At 37.5% G+C, this 22,551-nt stretch overlaps 1 protein-coding gene across 23 annotated transcripts in view; it reads left to right on the top strand.

The window, feature by feature from the left end:
• Positions 1 to 22,551, top strand: part of LOC144509397 (protein 4.1-like) — a 233,803-nt gene that overhangs the window by 198,820 nt on the left and 12,432 nt on the right. For 9 of the 23 annotated variants that reach the window (XM_078238214.1, XM_078238213.1, XM_078238210.1 and 6 more), the window contains 4 exons: positions 28 to 78; positions 17,907 to 18,326; positions 20,530 to 20,655; positions 22,412 to 22,513. In XM_078238214.1, the coding sequence (XP_078094340.1) occupies positions 28 to 78; positions 17,907 to 18,326; positions 20,530 to 20,655; positions 22,412 to 22,513 (699 nt within the window). The remainder of the gene's footprint in view (positions 1 to 27; positions 79 to 17,906; positions 18,327 to 20,529; positions 20,656 to 22,411; positions 22,514 to 22,551) is intronic. The other 14 variants (XM_078238218.1, XM_078238219.1, XM_078238209.1 and 11 more) reach the window with 4 other exon arrangements.

Below are 22,551 nucleotides of genomic sequence, written 5' to 3'. Positions count from 1 at the left end.
AAAATTACTAACTTTATGTGTGTACAGGCCATGGTGATTTCAGGCTTACACCCTGAAAAGAAGCTTGGTGGGCCAGAGGTAAAGTTGTTACAATTGTGCTGTGTGATTGCTAATATTTTATTTGCTCAAACAGATCTCATCAATGCTAAATTATATTTTAGTTGCTAGACAACAGACATTAGTTTTTCTACTCTTACAGTTCCCAAAACTAACAGTGAAGACTTCCACTGCTGCAGCTTTAAGAATGCCTACATAACAGTGCATGGCTGGTTAAAGGTTGCATGAGGAAATGGCCATACATTTTCCAAAAAAAAGCTACCAAAGTGCAAGTGAACCCTGTTCTGTTACAATATTTTTACATTTTATTCTTTTTTCCTTTCCTCCTTTTTCCTGAAAATACACATCACTCTTGCTGTCATTCCCTTTTTAAATTTTGAAGTTCAAAGTTAAAAATCCACATAGGAAAATTCCTCAAGCCCAAATTTTCACTACATTTTTTTGATTTTTTTTTTTGTATTCCTACCTCTGCCACATTGTTCCCTTTTCTTTTTGCACACCACTTTTATTTCAAACTTAGTTTTCCATCTTGCATTTGTTCATCTCTTTTTCTCTTGGTCTTCTGTCATGAAAGCAGACAAAGAAAATGGCTCTGTTAGTACAGGAAGAAGATAAGATAAAAGGAAAACAGGAAACAACAGGGACTGAGCTTGCACAAGAAAGCAAAGAAGAAAACTCCCCAAAGGTTTCCATTCAGATTCCTGATGACAAACCTAAATCTAAATCTTGTCACCTCTATTCTATTGCACTTCAGCGCCCTCGCATTCCTTTTGTAATGTCATTCCTTATAGTGTTTGTTTTGACAGTTTGGTGGCTTATCTTTGTATGAGTGCAAACGGGCTTTCATTTGAAGCTGTAATCTAAGCCTGTCAGGCCTTGTCCTTTTTTGAGCTGTATTTTTCAATTCTACATTGCTTTTTTTTAAATGAAATTCCCTGTCTAATTTATATTTCTGATTTGTTACTCACAAAATTGTGTGCTCTCTGTGAGTGTGTGTGTGTGTTACTTATTTAATTCTATTGCCTTGAGTACAGTGCAATTCTTGAATAGTTTTCCTCTTCATTGTTAAGACTTCTACCTGTATTTGTGCTGCGGCATGCTGTGCCATTTGTATTTGGATTCAATACACTATTAGTGACATTTCTAACTTTTGCCAAAACTGCTTCATACTTCATACTGTAAACCTCTTGGTTTAAAGGGCCCTTATCCAATTGCTGTCTCCAAAACAGTTTAAAAGATAGCGATTGCACCCTTTGAATTTCTGTCAAATTTATGGTTTTTAAGGAGTATTGATGCCACAAATACCTTTCAGTATATATTCGGTGTATGTATTTCTTCATCCCTGGTTTTTAAATGGATACTTTAATTTTATATACTATACTTTTTAAAATGGTGCAATGCTGTAAACAGTTGGATTTTAAACATCAGTGATAGCAGAGTTTAATCTATTTAGCATTTACAGCAAATAAGCATTTTGTTCAGCTTTAGTTGATTAAGAAGGGCAGGTGAACAGCCAAGTATTCTGACAACCCTATATAGGTTTGTTGTTCCGTCTCAATTTGATCATCTACAGAATAGACCCTTAATTGCTTTGGAATGTTAGTGCTGAAATTATTATTGATATATTACTGTATCAGTATTATAGCATACCAATATTTCAAGATGATGACTACAGTTTACATGTAGAATAATGAGATATCAGGACATATATTAAAGTGTAAAGGATATTTTAAAAAACTTTTTGCAGAATGTTGTTTAAATTATGGATAGGCAAAAATGTGTGCATTGAGACAAGAATATTGCTTTTATTTCAAGTGCATTTTTTGACTTTTTGAAGATGGAAGCATTTAGGCAGAATTTAATTGTATTTATGAATTGTTATTTATTTTTTATGGTCAAATGTAGTTTCACTGGTTTTTGCTTCAGAAGCAAGCTGAGAAAATACAGGTCCTTTTAATCCTACTTCTATCTGTAAGTGCAAAACTATTATGCATGTACAAAGTAGAAGGCAAAGAGTAGAATGGTTTTTAGTCAGCCCTGGTGGATGCAGATGGTAGCATTCTCTAGGAATTCATTGCTCTTTTCTGTTCATGATTTGGACATGGGCACAAGAGGAATGGTATCAAAATTTGTCGTTGATATGGATTTGGACTGTGATTTTGTGTGAGGTAACAGATTGGATGTTGGTTGCATGTGAGGCGATGGGTTGGATGGTGACTGTGTTTGACATGGGCGAATGGACATGGCTGTGTTCAGGAGGGCTAGGTTGGACAGTAGTTGCTTGAGGAGATGGCAAGTGGTTGAAGGATGGCAGACCATGTTTCCACATGTATGCTAATGAAACCCAGCTCTACCTTACCACCACCTCGCCCTACCCTTTCACTGTTTCTAAGTATGCTGTCAGTATGCTTGTTCAACATCCAGTACAGGATGAGTAGAAATTGCCTCTTAACTGAATATTGGAAAGACTGACGCCACTATCTTTGGTCCCCACTCTGTTCCCTAGCCACCGGCTTCATCCCTCTCCCTGACAACTGTCTTGATGTTGAACCAAACAGTTAGCAATCCTGCTGTGGTGAAGAATCACCCAGACTTGAAAGGTTGGGGGCATTCTTACCAAAAAATAACAAAGTGTCAGGGCTGACTAAAAACTGGCGTGTTTTTCTCCAGAGAAACATGCTGGTTTTCTTTCCAGATCTTATGGCACTTTGCCCAAACAAAAAGTGGGTGTGTTTCTTGCTGTCATGCTGAGGGGCAGGGCCTAAACACACCAATAAATCAGTGATCAGAACATTCTCCAACCCACAGTCAGAGCCAACACTCCCTTGGCAAACCCCTCACACAACAACTTCTGAGCATCGGACCCCTTCCTCCACCCAAACATCCGTTACCGGCATTCCCAGCTCTTGCATCCAATCCCGTCCACCACCACCAATAAATAAATCCTCCCCTATGAGGCTCCCACTGGAGTCCACCCTGGCACTGCACCCTGCAAAGTGCCAACCTGGGGAACCCCATGACAGCTTCACCTCTGGATGACCCTGTTGTAAATCACGTCGACAAGGTTTAAAAGTATGCCTTAGGCTCACTATATGGTGAGGGGTGTCTTTAATGACATGTTAATATAGTGAAAATTATTAAAATTATAATGTATATAAATGTATTAAAATTACATCACTGGTGAAGGGCAACAGAAATCAGAAATCGCGATCTTGCCGTTGAGATTTGCGACTTCAGTGTTTTGCCGGATATTGAGCCCTCGCCATTCCCGCAGACGGTGATCACCCCTGTTAGCTCGGTTCTCTCTCTACAGATGTCATCAGTTCTGCTGAGATTTTCCAGCATTTTCTGTAGATTTGCTTCTGATCACTTTTTTAAAAATTCATTTGTGGGACATTGGCATCACTGGCTGGCCAGCATTTATTGCCCATCCTTAGTTGTCCTTGTTCAGAGGGCAGTTGAGAATCAACCACATTGTTGTGGCTCCAGAGTCACATGTAGGCCAGACCAGGTAAGGACATTAGTGAACCAGATGGATTTTTCCGACAATCGACAATGGTTTCATGGTCATCAGTAGATTCTTAATTCCAGATTTTTTTTATTGAATTCAAATTCCATCATTTGCCGTGGCGGGATTCGAACCTGGGTCCTCAGAACATTACCTGAGGTTCTGGATTAATAGTCTAGTGATAATACCACTAGGCCATTGCCTCCCCATATCCATGTATCCACCATACTTCCACCTCTGTAATGTTGCCTGGCTCCATCGCTGCCTCAGCTTATCAGCAAAAATCCTCATCCTCATCTTTGTTACCTCTGGAGTTAAATGTTCCAACACTGACCAGGCCAACCTCCATAAATGAGCTCATCCAAAGCTCTGCTCCCCATATCCTAACTTGCACCAAGTCCCATTCACTCTTCACCTCTGTGCTTGCTGACGTACATCAGCTGCCAGTCCAGCACAACCACAATCTTAAAACTTTCATCCTTGTTTTCAAATCTCTCCTTGACCTCACCTTTCCCTGTCTCGGTAACTTCGTCCATCCTGGCAATCTACCCTGATATCCGCACTGTTCTAATTCTGGACCATTGCACATCCATTTTTGAAAAATATGTCATTGACAGCGGTGTTTGAGCTGTCTAGGCCCTAAACTCTGGAATTCCCTCCCTAAACCCTTTTTCGAATGTTTTTAACTTTATATGTTCATATGATGAGGGTGTTACTGGCTAGGCCGCCATTTATTGCCCATCCCTAATTGCCCTTGAGAAGGTGGTGGTGAGCCACCTTCTTGAACTGCTGTGGTTCATGTGCTATAGGTGCACCCACAGTGCTGTTAGGAAGTTCCAGGATTTTGACCTTGTGACAGTGATGGAACAGTGATATAGTTCCAAGTCAGGATGGTGGGGGAACTTGCAGGTGTTCCCATGCGTCTGCTACCCTTGTCCTTTGAGGTAGTAGAGGTTGCGAGACTGGGAACTGCTGTTGTAGGAGCGTTGGTGAGTTGTTGCCATGCATTTTGTAGATGTTACACAGCTGTCACTGTGCAAAGGTGGTGAGAGTGAATGTCTAGGGTGGTGAATGAGGTGTCAATCAGGCAGGCTGCCTTGACTGTTTTGTCCTTTGCTTGCCTCTTGCTGCTTTTAAAACACTCCTTAAAATCTACCTCTTTGACTAAACATTTATTTATTGTCCTACTATGTGGTTCAGTGCCAAATTTTGATTGATGATGCTCTTATGAGCACCCTCGGGTTATACCATGTTAAAGACGCTATATAACTGCAAGTTGTTACCTGAGGAGTTTGATTGGTGGTTGAGAGTGGCAGTTGGATAATGGTCATATGCAAGTTGGATGGTGGATATGTGGAGGATGATTTAGATGGTAATTACGCAACCTCTCATTATTTCTACCTAGTTACATTCATGATGGTGGACTTTGAGAGATGGTGAACTAGAACTTTATATCTGATTAGCAGCATTTGTTTTATTCAGCTCTGTGATACAGAGTGCAAACAAACTGAAATTCAAATCATTTTAGGACTGGAACAAGAATTTATGTTCTGTCTAAACCTAACCTGCAAACCTAAATGAATAATGAGGTTTATATATACATAATTTAATGACGCTTCACTTTAATGCTGTTAATTGAATATGAGTATTTTGGGTACATCCATCCTCAACTAAGGTGCATTGAAATGTACCTTTTGCATACATAATGCCAAGTAGTTGGATTTACTGTATTAGTTTAGATAATGTTGTCAGATGTTAAGCTGGAAATTAACCCTCCATTTTGGCTAACTCATTCCAAAGTAATTTTGCTCAAACTTGAGTGTGGATCTTAAAGAAATGTGCTGTTAGCCAAATGCTAGATTGTGTGTCTGGAATGCATAATTTGTATTTCTAGTTGTAATGTCTCTGTAGTTGTATTCAAAATGGCTATTACAGAGCAAGTAAGAAATCATTACAGAGCAATGCAGCAGGCAGTAGGTGAAATGCAAAATTTTGAATAAATGGAGGCTGATTTATGTAAGATGAAAAGTTGACGCAAGTTGAGAAAATGATTGAACTTGCTTTTTATTCATAAAGAAAAGAATGTTATTATTTCTGGCTACAGTTTTTTTTCCCAAAAATATACTTTATTCTTAAAATATCTGAAAGAACATTCCAAAGCATTTCAAACTGATCAGTACAGACAATGCAATAATATTCAACTTTTCTCCATAGAGCAGGTTGCACTCAGATGCCTTGAATGCTATGTACATTCAATAACAAGCATATAGTTTTTAGCTCATTTAGTCATTCCTAATGCAGGATATTTCAAAATACATACAGCGACTGCACCTTTTGAATCAAACTATGCTTCACCGTGTCATGCTAACTGCAAATGATTTTAGTGAACGTATTAATGCCTTGCTTTGGCTTCACTCCAATTATCCCCAAGTTGTTCTATTGGGTTTGCCAACTTTTAATCTCCTGTTTTTAAGTATAAATAAACATCCATTTGAGGAATGCAGATGAGTAGAGTTGCATATATGTGAGGAGACCAGAAGAAAACAGCTTTATGCAACAGCTGCTGTAATTAGAAAAACTATGGCACTATGTCAGTTTTTGTTATTGGAATTTGTTCAACGAGAGTGGTTGTGCTTCAGAATACTTGCCAGTAAGTTACCGTACCAGTTCAAAAAGCGAGTTGAAATTGAATGTAACAGTTGGTAATAGTGTTGCTGAGGCATTTAGAAACTAGATATCAGGATGCAGTATACAAGTACAGAATAGTGTTCATTTCTTACTACAGGAGTATCTATCAAAGTGTGCTTAATGTTAGGGGTGTTTTATGTAAAGCAATGAATTAGAATTTGGCACTTAGTACCTTGAGACATCTGGATGGTTTGTAAGTTAACATAGTACAGTCAATGAAATAATACCTGGGGAAAAAGGACCTCAAGTTGTTAAACTTGAGATATTTTTGAATATTGTACCTTCAAGTAATGAGTTTCCTCATTGGCTTGCAGAAAATAAACTAATATGTAGCAGCTACAACATATTCAATGATTTGTCAGACTGTAGCTCAGTCAATATGTCTGTATAGATATTCATGGAAATATTATCAAATGTCAGAATTTTATTAGCCAATGCTGTTACTATTATGGTGAAAGGAAGAGAAAATAGTTGAGATTATCATTCAATTCATGTTCCAGGGAATGCAAGAAAAGATGCTACAAGAGTTTTTATGTAAGGCCATGTTATGACCTAAATATGTTTTATTCAATTGAATCTTCAAGGTTATCACTGTAGGGGACAACTGATACCAGTTTACATAAATGTTCTTTCTAAGTGTTTTTTTTCCATTGGGCTTCCACATTAATAGTTCGATGTTTCACTGATGGTGCTGGACATTCACTGGATATGGATCTGGATATGTAAGGATGTTTGAAAGAGTGGAAGAAGAAGTGGAGAGCAGGACACAAATGCATATTAATATCAGCAATTGTATAAAGGATGCTAGGGCACTGAGGAGAAGAAATAAATATAAGCGTATGTGAAAAGTGCATTTTGAGGTAATGAAAGATTGGATAGGCAAAAATGAATGTTACTTTTTTGAACATTTTGCAACTAGAGAGTAACACATTTGGTTGTTAGGTTTTTAGCAGTGTGATGAATGGCCACCTGTTGAGATCATATGTATTTGAAATATGAAAGGTTCTTGGAAAAAGCAAAACTAGCATGGAGACTGGAATTTTCCACCCCTCCCATCAGCAGTATCTTCAGGTCACACCGAGGTCTGGAGACATTTGAATGGCTCTCCGCATCCACCGGGGGAACCCGTTGCGGCGAGGCCAGAAAATCCCAGCTAGTCAATTTGTAAGTGATAATTTAAAAAGTAATTTATTTCTAGATAGAACTTGGTTGTACATTTGCATTGAATTTTAAATATTTAGTCTGATGTTGATAGTAATGGTCTACATGCTTACTCAAATTTTGACAGGTAAAGTCTGAGACTGGCTAACAGCATCGTAAAATAGTCTGCAGTTACAACATTTCTCAAAAGTTTATTTTTCTATACAAATAACCTTAATGACAAGTTTATGACTTTAAATTGTACTTTGAATCTTTTTTTAGTTGTATTCCTGGTGAATCCAGGTGATGCTAACACACACAATTTGCAAAGACATGTATAGGTGAGTGGTTAGGTTTGGTACCATGGAATTCCCCCATCATGTATTGCAGACAAACAATTTTCCAGACTCAACCGCATTAATTTAGAACAAGTTTGCAATATGTTCTATCTCTCAGAATGAGTAGAGTATACAAATAAACCCTTTCAGTGGAACCTTGTATATTCCTGGATTTACTTTTTGTGTACATATGTAAGAAAAATAAACACACCATCATGAAAACTTGATCTGCAGGCTTGCTGTTTTCCTTTGAACTGTGCTGATAAATCAACATGTTGTTTAAACTTTGTTTATTAATTTACACAGTTGCATGTTGGTTAGGTCAGTGTCACGTAACCATAAAACATAGTAGGAATTTATGAAAAAGAAGTAAAACCAGTATTTTGATGGAATAAGCTGAAGGCATAAGTTAATCAGGTTATTCCATTGACTCCTTAAACCTTCAGAGAAAATCTGTTTAAACAAAAAAATTAAAATAAAATAAATTAAACAATGTGTAACTAACATATAAATTTTTTATTGTTAATTGCAAAGAATGTGATGGTAAGCTTGGGAGTTTTCTTTCACTCATTGGCAGTCCATATTGTACCTTATAGATATCATTTAATCCTGGGAAATTGGTTTGAGTTCTTTGTATGAACAGGTTCTCTAAGCAGGTTTAGGAGGTCATTTGAATCAGCTGAATAGTGTGGTGCAAATTTACAGTAGATCACAGACATTGAATATAAAATATAATCTAGTTTATACATAAAGCTTGTAAGTGGACTGTGAAGTTTAAAATAAATGGTACAGAAATATTTAGCTTTTATCATATGGATTTTCTATCCTTAGTTATTTTGGTTGCAATTTACTATTAAGCTGGCATCCCATGCATTTGACAAGGTAGTTGCAGTTGAAGGAGAAGTTAGCTTGTTCGAACAATGCAATCTAATTGCTGATTAGACTGTAGCAAACACGGTGGTGAATGTCTGAATGAGAAATCAGTAGAAATGTGTAAGTCTCTTTTTAATGGAAATTTCTTCATGACCAGAGTTTGAACAGAATGCCTAAACACTATATTACTTTAAATCAGTTACAGTTGCATTTAAAACCCACTTAAGTTCAGAGACTTTAGTTGCTAAAACAAAGACTTAAACCGGAGGGAAATACGCATGCATCCATCAGTTGAAGTCTGTAGATGATCAACGTTTGTGGACTATATTTAACCAGACTTTTCTGCAGCTCCAATCTATTGTACAGTTAATATCCTGATCTAAAAGTACAGAAACATGGTCAATTCTCTCTTGCCATTACCTGTTTTTGATAGAGATGAGGAGATTGCTCTAGGGTGCAAAGTGACACAAAAGTGGTAACAGTTGCAGTACAGAGGATAGTGGACATACAAGAATATGAAAATGCACATTCTGGAAGGGAAAGATTTGTGGTAATTGCCCAACATCCTGAATTATTGTATTTGACTATACTAAAATAGTTTTGATGCATAAATAGTGGTGATACAAACATCAGTTTTTTGGAGTTTAGCTAATTAGGGTTAAAATGATAGCCTTCATTTGTAATTAAATACGATGGCAGAAAATTAAAAAAATAAGCTTGTTTGTTCATTTTGGTTATGTTTTTATAAAGTTAACCGTAGCTTGTTCCTTTGGAATAAGTAACATCTTGATGCCAAGCACTTGGTAAACTTTACTTGAATCTTCAAAGCTTTACTTTACGAATGATGTGATTGCATTCTCTAAAGAAGATTTTGGCAATATCAGTTATCCTGAGCCAGAAGATATCTTTCTTTTAGTTTTATTAAAGATGTCAAGCCTGATTTCACAACAATTCATAGGCAATAAACACCATAAGGATGAACACCAACTCAGCAAAATTCTGATGTATTACTAAAACTTAAGCTGAGATATCCTTTCTTGTTCATGTGCATACCAAATCAATGCAGTGTTTCAGTTCAGATCAGATCTGCCATACCTTAATTTTGCCACTGTCAGTGTGGCTGATTGGAACATTTTAAGAAACAAGCTTATGTACTGTGACTTGCCCTATATAATCTCTGTTTATTTTGCATTAGGAGACATTGGAATATACTGATTTGTCATCTGTAGAAGTGTTAAGTTAGCTTGTATCACATACTTCCAACAAACGTTTTTAGATTTTTGCAGCGTGTGCATGCATGCAATTTTTAGGATGGGTGTGAAGAAGCCCTATGAATCTTAATATGTTATTCTGTGGTCCTTAACCTAATGTAAAATTATGGTCCACTATCCAATATACAATCAGAACTTACCTACAATTGTGTTGGCTATCAAAATAATACAGGTGATATTTATTCATCTATAGTTGCAGCTTAGTAAGATGTTTCTAAAATTTGGCAGTGCAGAAAGTTTATCCCCATGCCTCAGATGCTTAAGATTTCTAAATAGAAATCATAGAAATCATAGAAACCCTACAGTACAGAAAGAGGCCATTCGGCCCATCGAGTCTGCACCGACCACAATCCCACCCAGGCCCTACCCCCATATCCCTACATATTTTACCCACTAATCCCTCTGATCTACTCATCCCAGGACACTAAGGGGCAATTTTAGCATGGCCAATCAACCTAACCCGCACATCTTTGGACTGTGGGAGGAAACCGGAGCACCCGGAGGAAACCCATGCAGACACGAGGAGAATGTGCAAACTCCACACAGACAGTGACCCAAGCCGGGAATCAAACCCAGGTCCCTGGAGCTGTGAAGCAGCAGTGCTAACCACTGTCCTACCGTGCCGCGGACAGAAATAAATTTCATTTATGAACTTTTTACAGTTCAGCTCTGTTTATTCTGAAATTGCCCACATAATATGTGAAAAACATGCATTGTCTAAAAGTATTTTGCAGTGTTTATTCTGAAATTGCCCACATAATATGTGAAAAACATGCATTGTCTAAAAGTATTTTGCAGTGAAACAGTACATTGATGCATTTAAAAGATTTTTGTAGCAGTAATTGGATTTGTTTCTTTGGGCTTATGATTTCACATAGTCATCATACGTCGTTACAGAAAAAATGGGAAAGTATGAAAAATGCCTTTTGTGCTATATTTAAATATTAAGGTTGTAATCCACCTCACCTGCCCCTTATTTGATAAATAAATATAGTTTTGTCACTATGTCTTTATAAATTATGTAATTTTTGAGTTGTAGAATCACATCAAAACAAAGCACTTAATTCTATAAGTATTTCTGTAACTGCCTGGTCAGTCTCTAACGTTCATACTTTCTGTTGCAAATGGGCGTTTTGACTAATGAGCAACATTCTCCTTGATCACATTCCAAATGAAAACCGAAGGGAGAGACGTATCCTGGATGCATTATCTTAAACATGGAATGTCTGAGTTGAATTACATTGTGAATAGGGGATCCTCGTTCATACAAAAAGTAACAAACTGCTGTTGTATATATGCTTTCTAATTGAGCACTTTGCTATAGCATTCCTACTATGTACCTTCACTATGTTGAATACCCAGCAGTTGAAACTACAATTGTTACTGGTGAGTGCTCCTAAGTGTTATATGCAATGCAGTTTTATATTTCATTTTTATGGCTTTGTAACTGACACCTTGGCTGTACCAGATATAAAAGAGTAATGATTTGTTTTTGCTTGGAATGGAGGTGATAGACACGGTATCCTTGTCTTGACCTACTTAGGCAGCTGGTCCAGATGTTTAAACAAAATTTGCATTTTGTACTTGGAACACTTTACACATAAGCTTTGTACAGAATTATTATGCAGAGAGGTTTTGTTTTGGCATTGTGGATTTATGTGCAAGTAAATATGCTGCTTCTTTAGCAGTAATATATATTGTAGCGTGCTGCCATTTTTAAAATGGTTTTATTTAGACATAATGGCATAATTGTATTGTTAGTATAATTGAAGCAATCTTAACTTGCCCTGGGTCAGGTACACTAAGCAGGAGGACTTTAAATTTCTTCTTCCTTCATAATTAAATGGGGCTAGGATTTGTAATTGTAGTTTATTTCGCAAAACTGCAGTCTACGTAGGTCAAGGAAAAGCCTCTACTTTGCTTTGGAATGGTTTGTTTTCCTTTCTCCCTGAACCTGACTATGGCAGAGTTTTGCCACGTGGCATCACATTTAGCTTGCTTTGTGTTGGCCATGTGGCCACTGCATCTCTTAATCCTGTTTTAAGGGCTTTACTTTGGTTGAAGCATATTTAATTATTAAAAGTAGCAAGATCGCCAAATGGACTTCAAGTTGACTCTTTTTCCCAAGAGGGGTTAAAATACTTGTGAAATTGCATGGTGTCCATCTGAATGATGAGTTTTTGAAACTTGGGTGTAAGAAAATGCTGGTCTGTCAAATTTTTGAAGAGTTTATAAAAGTTTGTATAAAGCCATTTTTGCCCCATGCACATGAATTTTTTGCACTGAATGTCAAAATTCCGAGTATGGAATGCATAATTAAAACTTCTGTAGGCATAAAAAGTTATTGGCAACAAATGGCCTTTTATTTTGATGCTTTTAGCATGAAATGTGCAGCCTATTTAGTCAGCTGTAGCCTGTTCTAATTAAATCTCATCAGCATCGTCAGTCTGCTTAGATGTAAAATTAATTTAGACTAAACTATTAATTACTTTTTAAGTAATTTCATGAATTTTAACACTTATTTGTTCCCTTTTCAGTGTGGAGATTTCCATATTTTCTTTCTTTTTTACTAATGGCACAATATAAAATTTAAAAGATTTTGCAGTATTGAAAAATTACCATCACGGTCAACTTAAAAGAAACCCTGTGGCAAAACATACAAGCCATTTTAACACAGGTTAAAATTGCTGTAATACATGATTTGAATAAGTTCTACTTTAGAACAGTAAACTTCAGATTAAAATTCTATCACATGGTGCTTTAATCAGATGTTTCCTGTATTCATGCATTCTTTTATCACTATTTGTAGGATCTGTTGCAACAATAACAGAGAACCCATTTAAGTGCAATGGCATTCAAAAACAATGTTTCCATTAAGCCACTAAGTTTTAGATTTTTGGGTATGGAATCTTTTAATACTTTAATTCATCGCACCAGTTCAATCCTAGTTCATTATTTCCTAAAATTATCATTTGTGATCAATTTGGGGGTCAAATGCATTGCACTACCCTACTAAAAATGTTGTTGACATAACATAATCACTGTTAAAAATCCTGTAGATTAAATATCAATTGGGCACTCAAAAATATCTTAGTTTAACGTATCATGTGCTAAAATATCTGTTTCAGAATGATAATTTCAAGAGGTCACCTAAATATCATCTCTTCGGCAATCTCAAAACACTTGTATCTGTAGCATTTATAGAGACAAGAGTAGGTTGTTACTTGTTCCTTTGCAGTTGTAATTTTTAAAAATTTAAATGTGGAGTGTGCACATGTGATTTTTGAAATAAAGTCCTATAAGTATCAGTGTTTAATATTTTATTGCCTACACTATGATCAGTGGAGCCTTCAGATGCTTACACCTTTGGGCCTCCCAAAATTAATTTGGTGGGCACCCAAGTATTTTAAACCCTGTTACTATGGTGTATGTTTACCCAAAATAATTCAGATATGCAATTTATGTTGCTGTCTACAGAAGGTTTGTAATTTGGCTCATGTTTCACAGCATGCCTGCTTGTTATATGGATGTTCTTTAAAGCTGCAGTATCCCTTTGCCAGCAAATGTTAGCTCTCAAATGTAGCTGTTCAAGAAAATACTCCTGGCAAATTGATTTAGAAATGCGACCTTCACTATGTGGGCTATTTCAGCAATACTCATGAATGAAACTTTGACACCATCAAATAAGTCTGAAATTCAGAAAAGGGATACTGTAGCTTCAGAAATTCTGATTGATTCATGGGGTCTTTTGAGTCAAGTATGATATATATTTAAGCTACTGAATCTGCTAAGTTATGTTAGTGAATTAGCATTCAGATTCCACTGCTGAATTTGAGACATTCTGTTATAACGAGTAAGTTGCATGAAACGAAGCCTTTGCAAAAGAAGGAAAGCAAGTCAAAATCACTTCTTGTTTAAGTATTGCTATTATTTTAACTCTTAAATGAGAGCGACCAATCTGAGATCCATGCACCCTGCTAATCCTGGTCTCATGAGCATCTTCAATTGTTATTGCTCCACAATTGATGGCCATGCCTTCAGCTGCCAAAGCCCTAAGGAATTCCTTCCCTAAACTTTTCCATCTCTAAACCTCGTTCTCCTCCTTTAAGATGCTCCTTAACACTTACCTCTTTAACTAAGCTTTTGATCATCTGACTTAATATCTCCTTATGTGTTTTGGTGTCAGATTTTGTTTGATAACACTCCTGTGAAGTGCCTTTTGGGCTTTTCACCAAATATATGTTGATGATGTGAAATGAAGCTCTCTCATTCTGCTGTCTGTAACTACTGTGCTTATTACTTTTTCTTCTTTCCTCCCTTCCTTTTTTCACTGTTTCCTGCTGACTATCTAGAAATTAATAGAAGGACTATATGGACATTTCCGTACCAATGAAAAACCAGCAATATTCCAGGCAACGTACTTCCCATATTCAACACCTGAGAAGACTATACGTGAAGGACAGAAACAGACTCCAAATAAATCTGCTTTGCTTTGCTCTGTTTCACACCCTCAGGTGCTATATGTGTTTTATCCTTCCTGTATCTTTCTCTTCAATGCCTCTTGTTTTCACACATGCTCAGCAGCTGATGGCTTAGAATCACTTACCTTTTACCAGTACCATACAGGTTTTTTTTCAGAAAATGGTACAGTTCTAGTGATTGAGGTATTTCAATGTCAGAACATCCCAAAGTGCAAGAGGTAATACAGATCTCCTCTACTTCCCATCCCATCCCCAAAACAAAGTGATATGGTGTGCAAGATCTACTGGCTAATTAAAAATGAATAGAATCATAGAACCCTACAGTGCAGAAGGAGGCCATTTTGCCCATCTGGTCCGCACCGACCACCCAGGCCCCATCCGCATAACCCCATGCATTTACCCTAGCTAGTCCCCCTGACACTAAGGGGCAATTTAGCATGGCCAATCCACCTAACCTGCACATCTTTGGAGTGTGGGAGGAGACCAGAGCACCCGGAGGAAACCCACACAGACACAGGGAGAATGTGCAAACTTCACACAGACAGTGACCCAAGCCAGGAATCGAACCCGGGTCCCTGGAGCTGTGATGCAGCAGTGCTAACCACTGTGCCACCGTGCCGCCCTATTCATCATGACATTCATCATGAAATTAATCAAATTTGACTACCTATTAACCAGTGGATTTTTAACTTGTAACTAGTATCTTGTAACATTAATGTGTATAACGTTTATTATGCCGGCTGAGTTTTTACTAGTAATGTAAATGGGAACAAGCTTCCATCCAGGGTCCGTTTCTCTCATATTGGCTGCGTATCCTGTTACATATTGTGTTCAGTATTGAGTCTTGTATTACCTCTGACTAACAATGGCCTCCCAAGTTTTCAGAAATGTAACTTATTTTACAATGTAATTTTCAATATGCACAACTACTTCCAATAGAAAGCCTTAATATTGGGAAGTTCTAATCTGTGTTGACTCCTTGTTAGGTATTTCCTGAGAAGTCTTGCACCTAATGCAACTTTCAAATTGCCTTTTCTGCAAACATGTTTTGGTGTAGGTTGAATCTTCTTGTTTTATATTGAATAGCTTTCACTTATATTTGGGCACAACTTAGAAAGAGGAAAATTGGGCAGAGGAAGAGGACTGCAAATTGTACAATATAGATGTGAATAAATTGTGATGTTTGATTAATACGGGTAGATATTGGCATGGCTTTACAAATTCTTTTCATTAGGCATGTTGAATATATTGCGGGAGGTGTCTTTTTCCATTAGTTTGTCTGTAAATTGTATCTTTGGTCTGATTTTAATGTTGGCTTACACTATTTACAAAAATTTCAGAATTTGGACTTGCAATTGCATATGAAATAGAAGTAGGAGTAGGCTCTATGGCCCCTTAAGCCTCCTCCACCATAACTCCTGACCCCTTGTCATTCAAAAATCTGTTTAACTCAGCCTTGAATATGTTCATGTTCCAGCCTCCAATGTCCTCTTCGTGAAGAGAATTCCAAACTAATGATCCTCTGAGAGAAAAAAATCCTCCTCACCTCCATCTTAAAAAGATATTATTTTGAAACTGTGCTCCCTGGTTCTAGATTCCTCCACAAGAATCATAAAGTCCCTACAGTGCAGAAGGAGGCCATTTGACCCATCAAATCTGCACCAACGTTTTGACAAAGCATCCTACTCAGGCCCTATCCCCCTAACCTCATGTATTTACCTCGCTAATCCCTAACCCACACATCCTGGGACACTAAGGGGCAATTTAGCATGGCCAATCACCCTAACCTGCACACCTTTGGCTGGAAACAGGAGGAAACATCCTCTCAGCATCTCGCCTGTTAAGCCTCCACAGAGTCTTTTACGTTTTAATAAGATCACCTTTCATTCACCTAAACTCCAGTGAATGTAACCTTTCCTCATTAAACAGACCCCTCATACAAAGAATCAGCCTAATGAGTTCTGAACTCTTTAAGGTGAGCAAAACTGTACACAGTACTTCAGGAGTTCCTTGTGTAGCTGTAGGAAATTTTACTAATTTTACTCATTCTCCTTTCAATAAAGGCCAGCATTCCATTTGGCTCCCTAATCACTTGCTGTAACTGCATACTAAGTTTTGTGATTCATACAAGAATACCCAGATCCCTCTATACTGCAGTATTCTATAGCTCTCTCCATTTTAATAATCTGCTTTTTGATTCTTCCTGTCAAAGTGGACAACATCATATTTTCCCACATTATACTCCATCTGCCAGATTTTTACCCACCTATTTAACCTATTATATCCTTTTGTGCACTCTTTGTATCCTCCTCACAACTTGCTTTCCTCTCTATCTTCTTATCTTCAGCAAATTTAGCTACAATGCAGCCGGTCCCTTCATCCTGGTCATTAATATAGATTATAAATAGTTAAGGCCCCTATAGTAGTCCTTGTGACACTCTGCTAGTTGCAGTTTGCCATCCTGAAAATGACCAACTTATCCTGGCTGTTTCCTGTTGGTTAGCCGATCCTCTATCCATATTAATATGTCATTCCCAACACCATTAGCTCTTGTGTGATAACATTTTATCTGCCACCTCACCAAATGCCTTTTGGAAATCCAAATGCACTACATCTATTGGTTTCCTCTTTATTCATCCTGCTTGTTACATCCTCAAAAGAACTCTAATAAATTTGTCAAACAGATTTCCCTTTCACAAAACCATATGACCCTCTCTGATAATCTTATGAATTTCTAAATGTCCTGCTGTAACTTCTTTCATAATGGATTCTAGCATTTTCCCAATGACAAGCATTAGGCTAACTGGCCTCTACTTTCCTGCTGTCTTTCTTGCTTCTCTCTTGAACAGAGTTATTGCATTTGCAGTTTTCCAATCTGCTGGGACCTTTCCAGAATCAAGGAAATTTTGGAAGATTGAAACTTATGCACCTACTATCTTTGGAGCTATTTCTTTTAAGACCCTAGAATGTAGGCCATCGGGTCTGGGGGATCTGTCAGCCTTTAATCCCATTAGTTTTTCCATTACTTTTTCTCTAGCATGCTCAACACACTGACATATGGATAATAAAAGAAGCTTTTATCAGGGAACATAAAGTTACATGTAAAAATGCAAATAAAGCTGTTTAAGACATTACTCTATTTCCCTTTTTAAAGTTTGGGATGAAGTTACAACAACAGAATGGTTAAAGCACATAAGGAGCTATTTAGCTCACCAAGCCTGTGCTAGTTCTGTGCAAGAGCAATTCAACTTCATTTCTGCCCCCACTCCCAGAATCATAACCTCATTACTTCAAGATTCCTCTGGTAAATACCTTGCTATTTCACTTTTCAAAATATTCATTTGCTGAGGTTCCAAGCTTTTGTGATTTTTCTCAACAGAACTATTGTAACTAAAATCAATCCTTTATTCAGCACAATAAGTCTTCTCAAAATAGTACAAAACGTAAGAGAAATGGTGGGAAGTTTTTGTCTTTGTTGACATCTTGACTCAACTACAGTTGTGTTTGACATTATTGTTTTCAGGCCTTACTTTCTGCCATTTTCTTGTAGAATGTGGATGACAGTCTGAAATCAGAACTGGAAGAGCAGTCAGTGTGTGTAAAAGTTGATCACAAGGCAGAAATAGAGGGACTGAAGCTGGAAAATGGCTTCAGCATGAGTCAAGTGGCCGACCCAATGGAACCTTCACAGGGATGGGATTCTATCCCTTTCTCTGTGAGTAGCAGCGAGGAGGAGGAAGGATTGTACCTCTTTCAGAGCAAGGAGCTGAAGTGGCAAAACAGGTCAGAAATAGGCTTGAATATGCAGGCTGAGGCTTCAGAGGAGATTACAGCAAAGGCCCTCTCGAGCTCTGCTGCTCCTCAACTAAACGACCATCTGAAGGAAGGGGAACAGAAAGAACAACCTTTAAAGATAAATGGTGATGTGTCTCATTACCGTGAACCTCCTCAGCTAATCCGATGCTTTCAGGTAATGTTGAAGTAGGAGACCACAAGGTTCTTTCAACTCCTATTACTGACCTATTTTCCACCATTAAAAAAACCAAGACACTGCAGCATGTTAGTTTAACATGAGCTCCTGAGAAAATCTGACTATATATTTAGATATGTTCAAAACATGATTTATGTAATACTTCTGTTTTATAAAAAGCAAAGGTTTGTTTGGCGTTTGCTTGCTTCAGTGTCAGTGGTTTCTAGACACTGGGAAATTTTGGTGAAGTACTTTTCAAATGACTTGCAATCAAATTAAGAAACTATGACAAATATTGCCTTTACCTAATCTATTTTGTATTTCAACTCTGACCTACTCTAGTACTAATGTTGCCTTTTGCATGGTGATCATTAACAATGGGTATAAATGGTGGTGGTAGAAACGCTTAACACTAATTTCCTGTATAAAAGAATAATACTTCTAAGTGGGCAGTATTTTCAGACACAGCTTATTTATGCGTCATGAATTTGATTTGCATTTCAATACTTTCTGTTAAACTACGCCACAATTATTGGTTTTGGGCTGGGTAACATAAAAATTTCTCTGCTTTTCCTAGTAGTGCCCACCAGTAAATTGATTTTAAAAAAAGCAAATTTGAAAGTCACAGTCATTATTTTAATATTTAAGCAATATATTTTTATTTCCTTTCTGGTTTTGGTTGCACATTTTTCTTAGCGCTATCAGCAACAAACCCTTGCTTTTAAATTTATATGTTTATATATGTGAAATTTACTCAATTATCTAAATCTTTTATATTCACTACTGTTGTCAGGATTACTAGTTCATTCCTGGCATTACAGTTAAAGAATATCACATCTTGAACCATGACAATTGATAGTCAAGGTTCAACAGTTAGCTGCTCCCTGCATCTGGGAATAGCAGATGAGTCTATAATATCCAACTTGTAAATTCTATATTTTGAGCTGTATCATCCCATAAGGTAAAAAGCAACCACTGCTACAAATTGACTTCCAGATTTTGATTTTTCCACTGAGTTTTCACATTTTCACCTACTTTCATCTATGATCACATTTATTGAAAAATATTAAATGTAGATAGAGGTCCTATTTGCCTTGGGTGACTGGAGGTCACTGCTTTCCATCATGACTAATTGCCAAATGTTCTACTGAATGAAAAAAGTCTCAAATCTCAATGGTGTTATGCTGTTTCTTAAGCTTTCTGTCAAAATTGTTAAATCCCTGGAATTGGTATTAACACTGGGTAATCTGTTCCCTGTGTGTTTTGGTCATAGAGGTTTACAGCATGGAAACAGGCCCTTCGGCCCAACTTGTCCATGCCGCCCTTTTTTTATGACTAAGCTGGTCCCAATTTTCCGTGCTTGGCCCATATCCCTCGATAGCCATCTTACTCATGTAACTGTCTAATCTCTTTTTAAAGAACAGAATTGTAGCTGCCTCTACTACTACCGCTGGCAGCTTATTCCAGACACTCACCACCCTCTGTGTGGAAAAATCTCTCCCCTCTCACCTTAAACCTATGCCCTCTAGTTTTAGACTCCCCTACCTTTGGGAAAAGATATTGACTATCTAGCTGATCTGTGCCCCTCATTATTTTATAGACCTCTATAAGACCACCCCTAAGCCTTCTACGCTCCAGAGAAAAAAGTCCCAGTCTATCCAGCCTCTCCTTTGACATCCTGTCAGATCACCCCTGTTTAATCTGTTTATTCATAAAATGAGTTACTAGAATGGGGATCTTTCAGCATCTCTCCAGTGTCTGCTTAAAAATAAAGCAACAAAAATATATGGAAAGATAAGGAATGATGACCAGTAATATTCATGACAAAATAAATGAACAGTGTCAGGAAACGCTCCTTAATCATTAAGTATTCCAGTTCTGTATTTAGTAAGTTAACCTCAATGGCAAAATGAAAAGGTACCAGTTGCTACAAGAGGGCAATTCAGATCCAGTTGCAGCACTGATTTTCTGCTGCTTGACATGTGCAATTCAATGTATCTAAAAGTAATTTGGGATAGGTAGTAAAGGGGTACTGAATAGATTTTGCTACTGTGCTTTAGTGGTCTACAATATTATATTGTAACCACATTATAATTGTTTTGCCATTGTCAAAAGTAACTAATGTTCAATTTTGTTGCCATGTATAAAAGCCTACTTGAAAAACTTTCAGTAAATGTGATTACTGTTTCCCCTTTTTGAATAGCCGCCACTTGTAAAGACTCAAACTGTAACCATCTCTGACATGCCCAACTCCGAAAATGAAATTGCAACAAATGAAGTTCCCGTTGTTCACACTGAGACAAAGACCATCACCTATGAAGCAGCACAGGTTTGAAAATATTGTAAAGTCAGCTTATCTTGATCATAATTGGAGAATTTAATTAAGATTTGTATTTTGGTTTGGCATCGTTTTTGTGGGGGGGGGGGGGGTGCCTTAGACATGGTTCACTGAGCTTAATCAGTGAATGAACCGAGCCATAGAAATTAGGGAGCTTCCAGGTTTGGTCCCCAGTATATGCTGTGAACTGATGTCACCCAACAAGGTTCTCCAGTTGGCCTCAGTAACTGGGTTAAAATTGTGAAAGATTTCAGTAATCCCTATTGGAAAGTGACCATCTGCAGACATCAGGTGAGGAATGTTTCAAGATCAGCTGTGATGGCCTTGTGGGGTGGAAGATTGAAATCACTCCAGCCTGTAAGTTGCAGTAACAGACACTTTTATTCACAAGCATGCTTGGGAGATGTAGCCTGTTCCTAAAGGGTGTCTCTCTGATACAAAGTCTGTGTAACATCTTTATTTTTTTTGGTTATCCGATTTCACTAAAAGAGAAATGTTCAGATTGCAGCTGTACTGGGAGGATGGTTCAACTCTATAGTTCTGATCACACTTTTGCTTCCCCGTCCTGTGAAGATCACTAAGTTTGTGATTGTTACTTTCCCAAACCATTGTGCTGAGAAAGGGCTCTAATAACTATTCTTTTGAAGTTGTTAATGCTCATTACTACACTTGTCTACTCCAAAGCTATTAGTCTTAGTATAAATCTAAATGTTGAATTATTTCAATTACTCCACTTCAGCCTCTACTGTTAAGTAGCTTGGGGCAATTCACTCAGGGCCTTACACTCTGACCATGATAACACATCTACTTCCAGGCATTTGTCCCTAACCATGGCTAGCAACTGTACAAGAGGCACTGGTTGAGGCATTTTCCTCAATGTCGGGAAGTGACTCTGTGGGAGCTGGCTATGTGAAAAATGTATTTTGTGTGTGAACCAACTTTCTGCTGCCCAACAATTTTATTTTGAAAAATAAAAATAACTTTCCCACAAAACTGACGTTAACGGATTTACAATCACCTCTTATTAATTGGAACTTTGAAACTGATTTGATGTTAGTTATGCATTAACTTGTTTAAGATGATTTTTGAAGCATTTTAATCTGTTTGTTAGCTTTCAAAGTTATTGTTCTACAGAATTGGATACTCTAATGCTCTACTGCCTGGCTTCCCATTCTTCAAACTCGATAATCTTTGAACTCTTCCAAAACTCTGCTACCTGTATCCCAACCGGCACCAACGCATTCATTTTGAATGTTACATTTTTGAATGTTACGTTCAAATCCCTCCGCAGGCATGGCCCTTCCTACCTCTGCAACTTTGCCAGCATTACAGTCTTCCAAGAACTCAGCGTCCCTCCAGCATTGGTCTATCAGAGTGTATCACTCCCTTTGCATTAAAATTGGCAACAATGCCTTTCAGGCAATCTGGACTCTGGAATTTCCACCATAAGTCCCATTTGCCTCTCCATCTTTCTTTAAGATTTCCATCTTTGACTATGTGTGAAAATTTGGTCTGATTATACTCCTGTGAAGCACTATTGAATGTTTTATTACTTTCAAAGTACAGATAAATGCAACTGATTTATCTAAAAAAAAGAATGGCCCCTTTCATGGGTATTGTAGACTAGATCTTATTTTTTAAAATTCAGTATTGGGGTGCGAGCATCTTTGATGATGTATCACCATCACAATACTGTACCTTCTCTTTAATAAACTTCTCATTAATAAAGTGTTGCAATTTATTGCAGACGGATGATGGTAATGGTGATTGTGAACCTGGAGTATTGATGAGCGCACAGACCATCACATCTGAGACTGTCTCCACCACTACAACCACTCAAATCACAAAGGTAAGGAAAAATTAATGAAACATCTTGAGGGTTTTCAT

This window comes from Mustelus asterias, chromosome 21 (genome assembly GCF_964213995.1).
Source record: "Mustelus asterias chromosome 21, sMusAst1.hap1.1, whole genome shotgun sequence".
Classification (NCBI taxonomy): domain Eukaryota; kingdom Metazoa; phylum Chordata; class Chondrichthyes; order Carcharhiniformes; family Triakidae; genus Mustelus; species Mustelus asterias.
The sequence above is the reverse complement of the archived record's forward strand: the minus strand, read 5'-3'. Positions and strand labels throughout refer to the sequence as shown.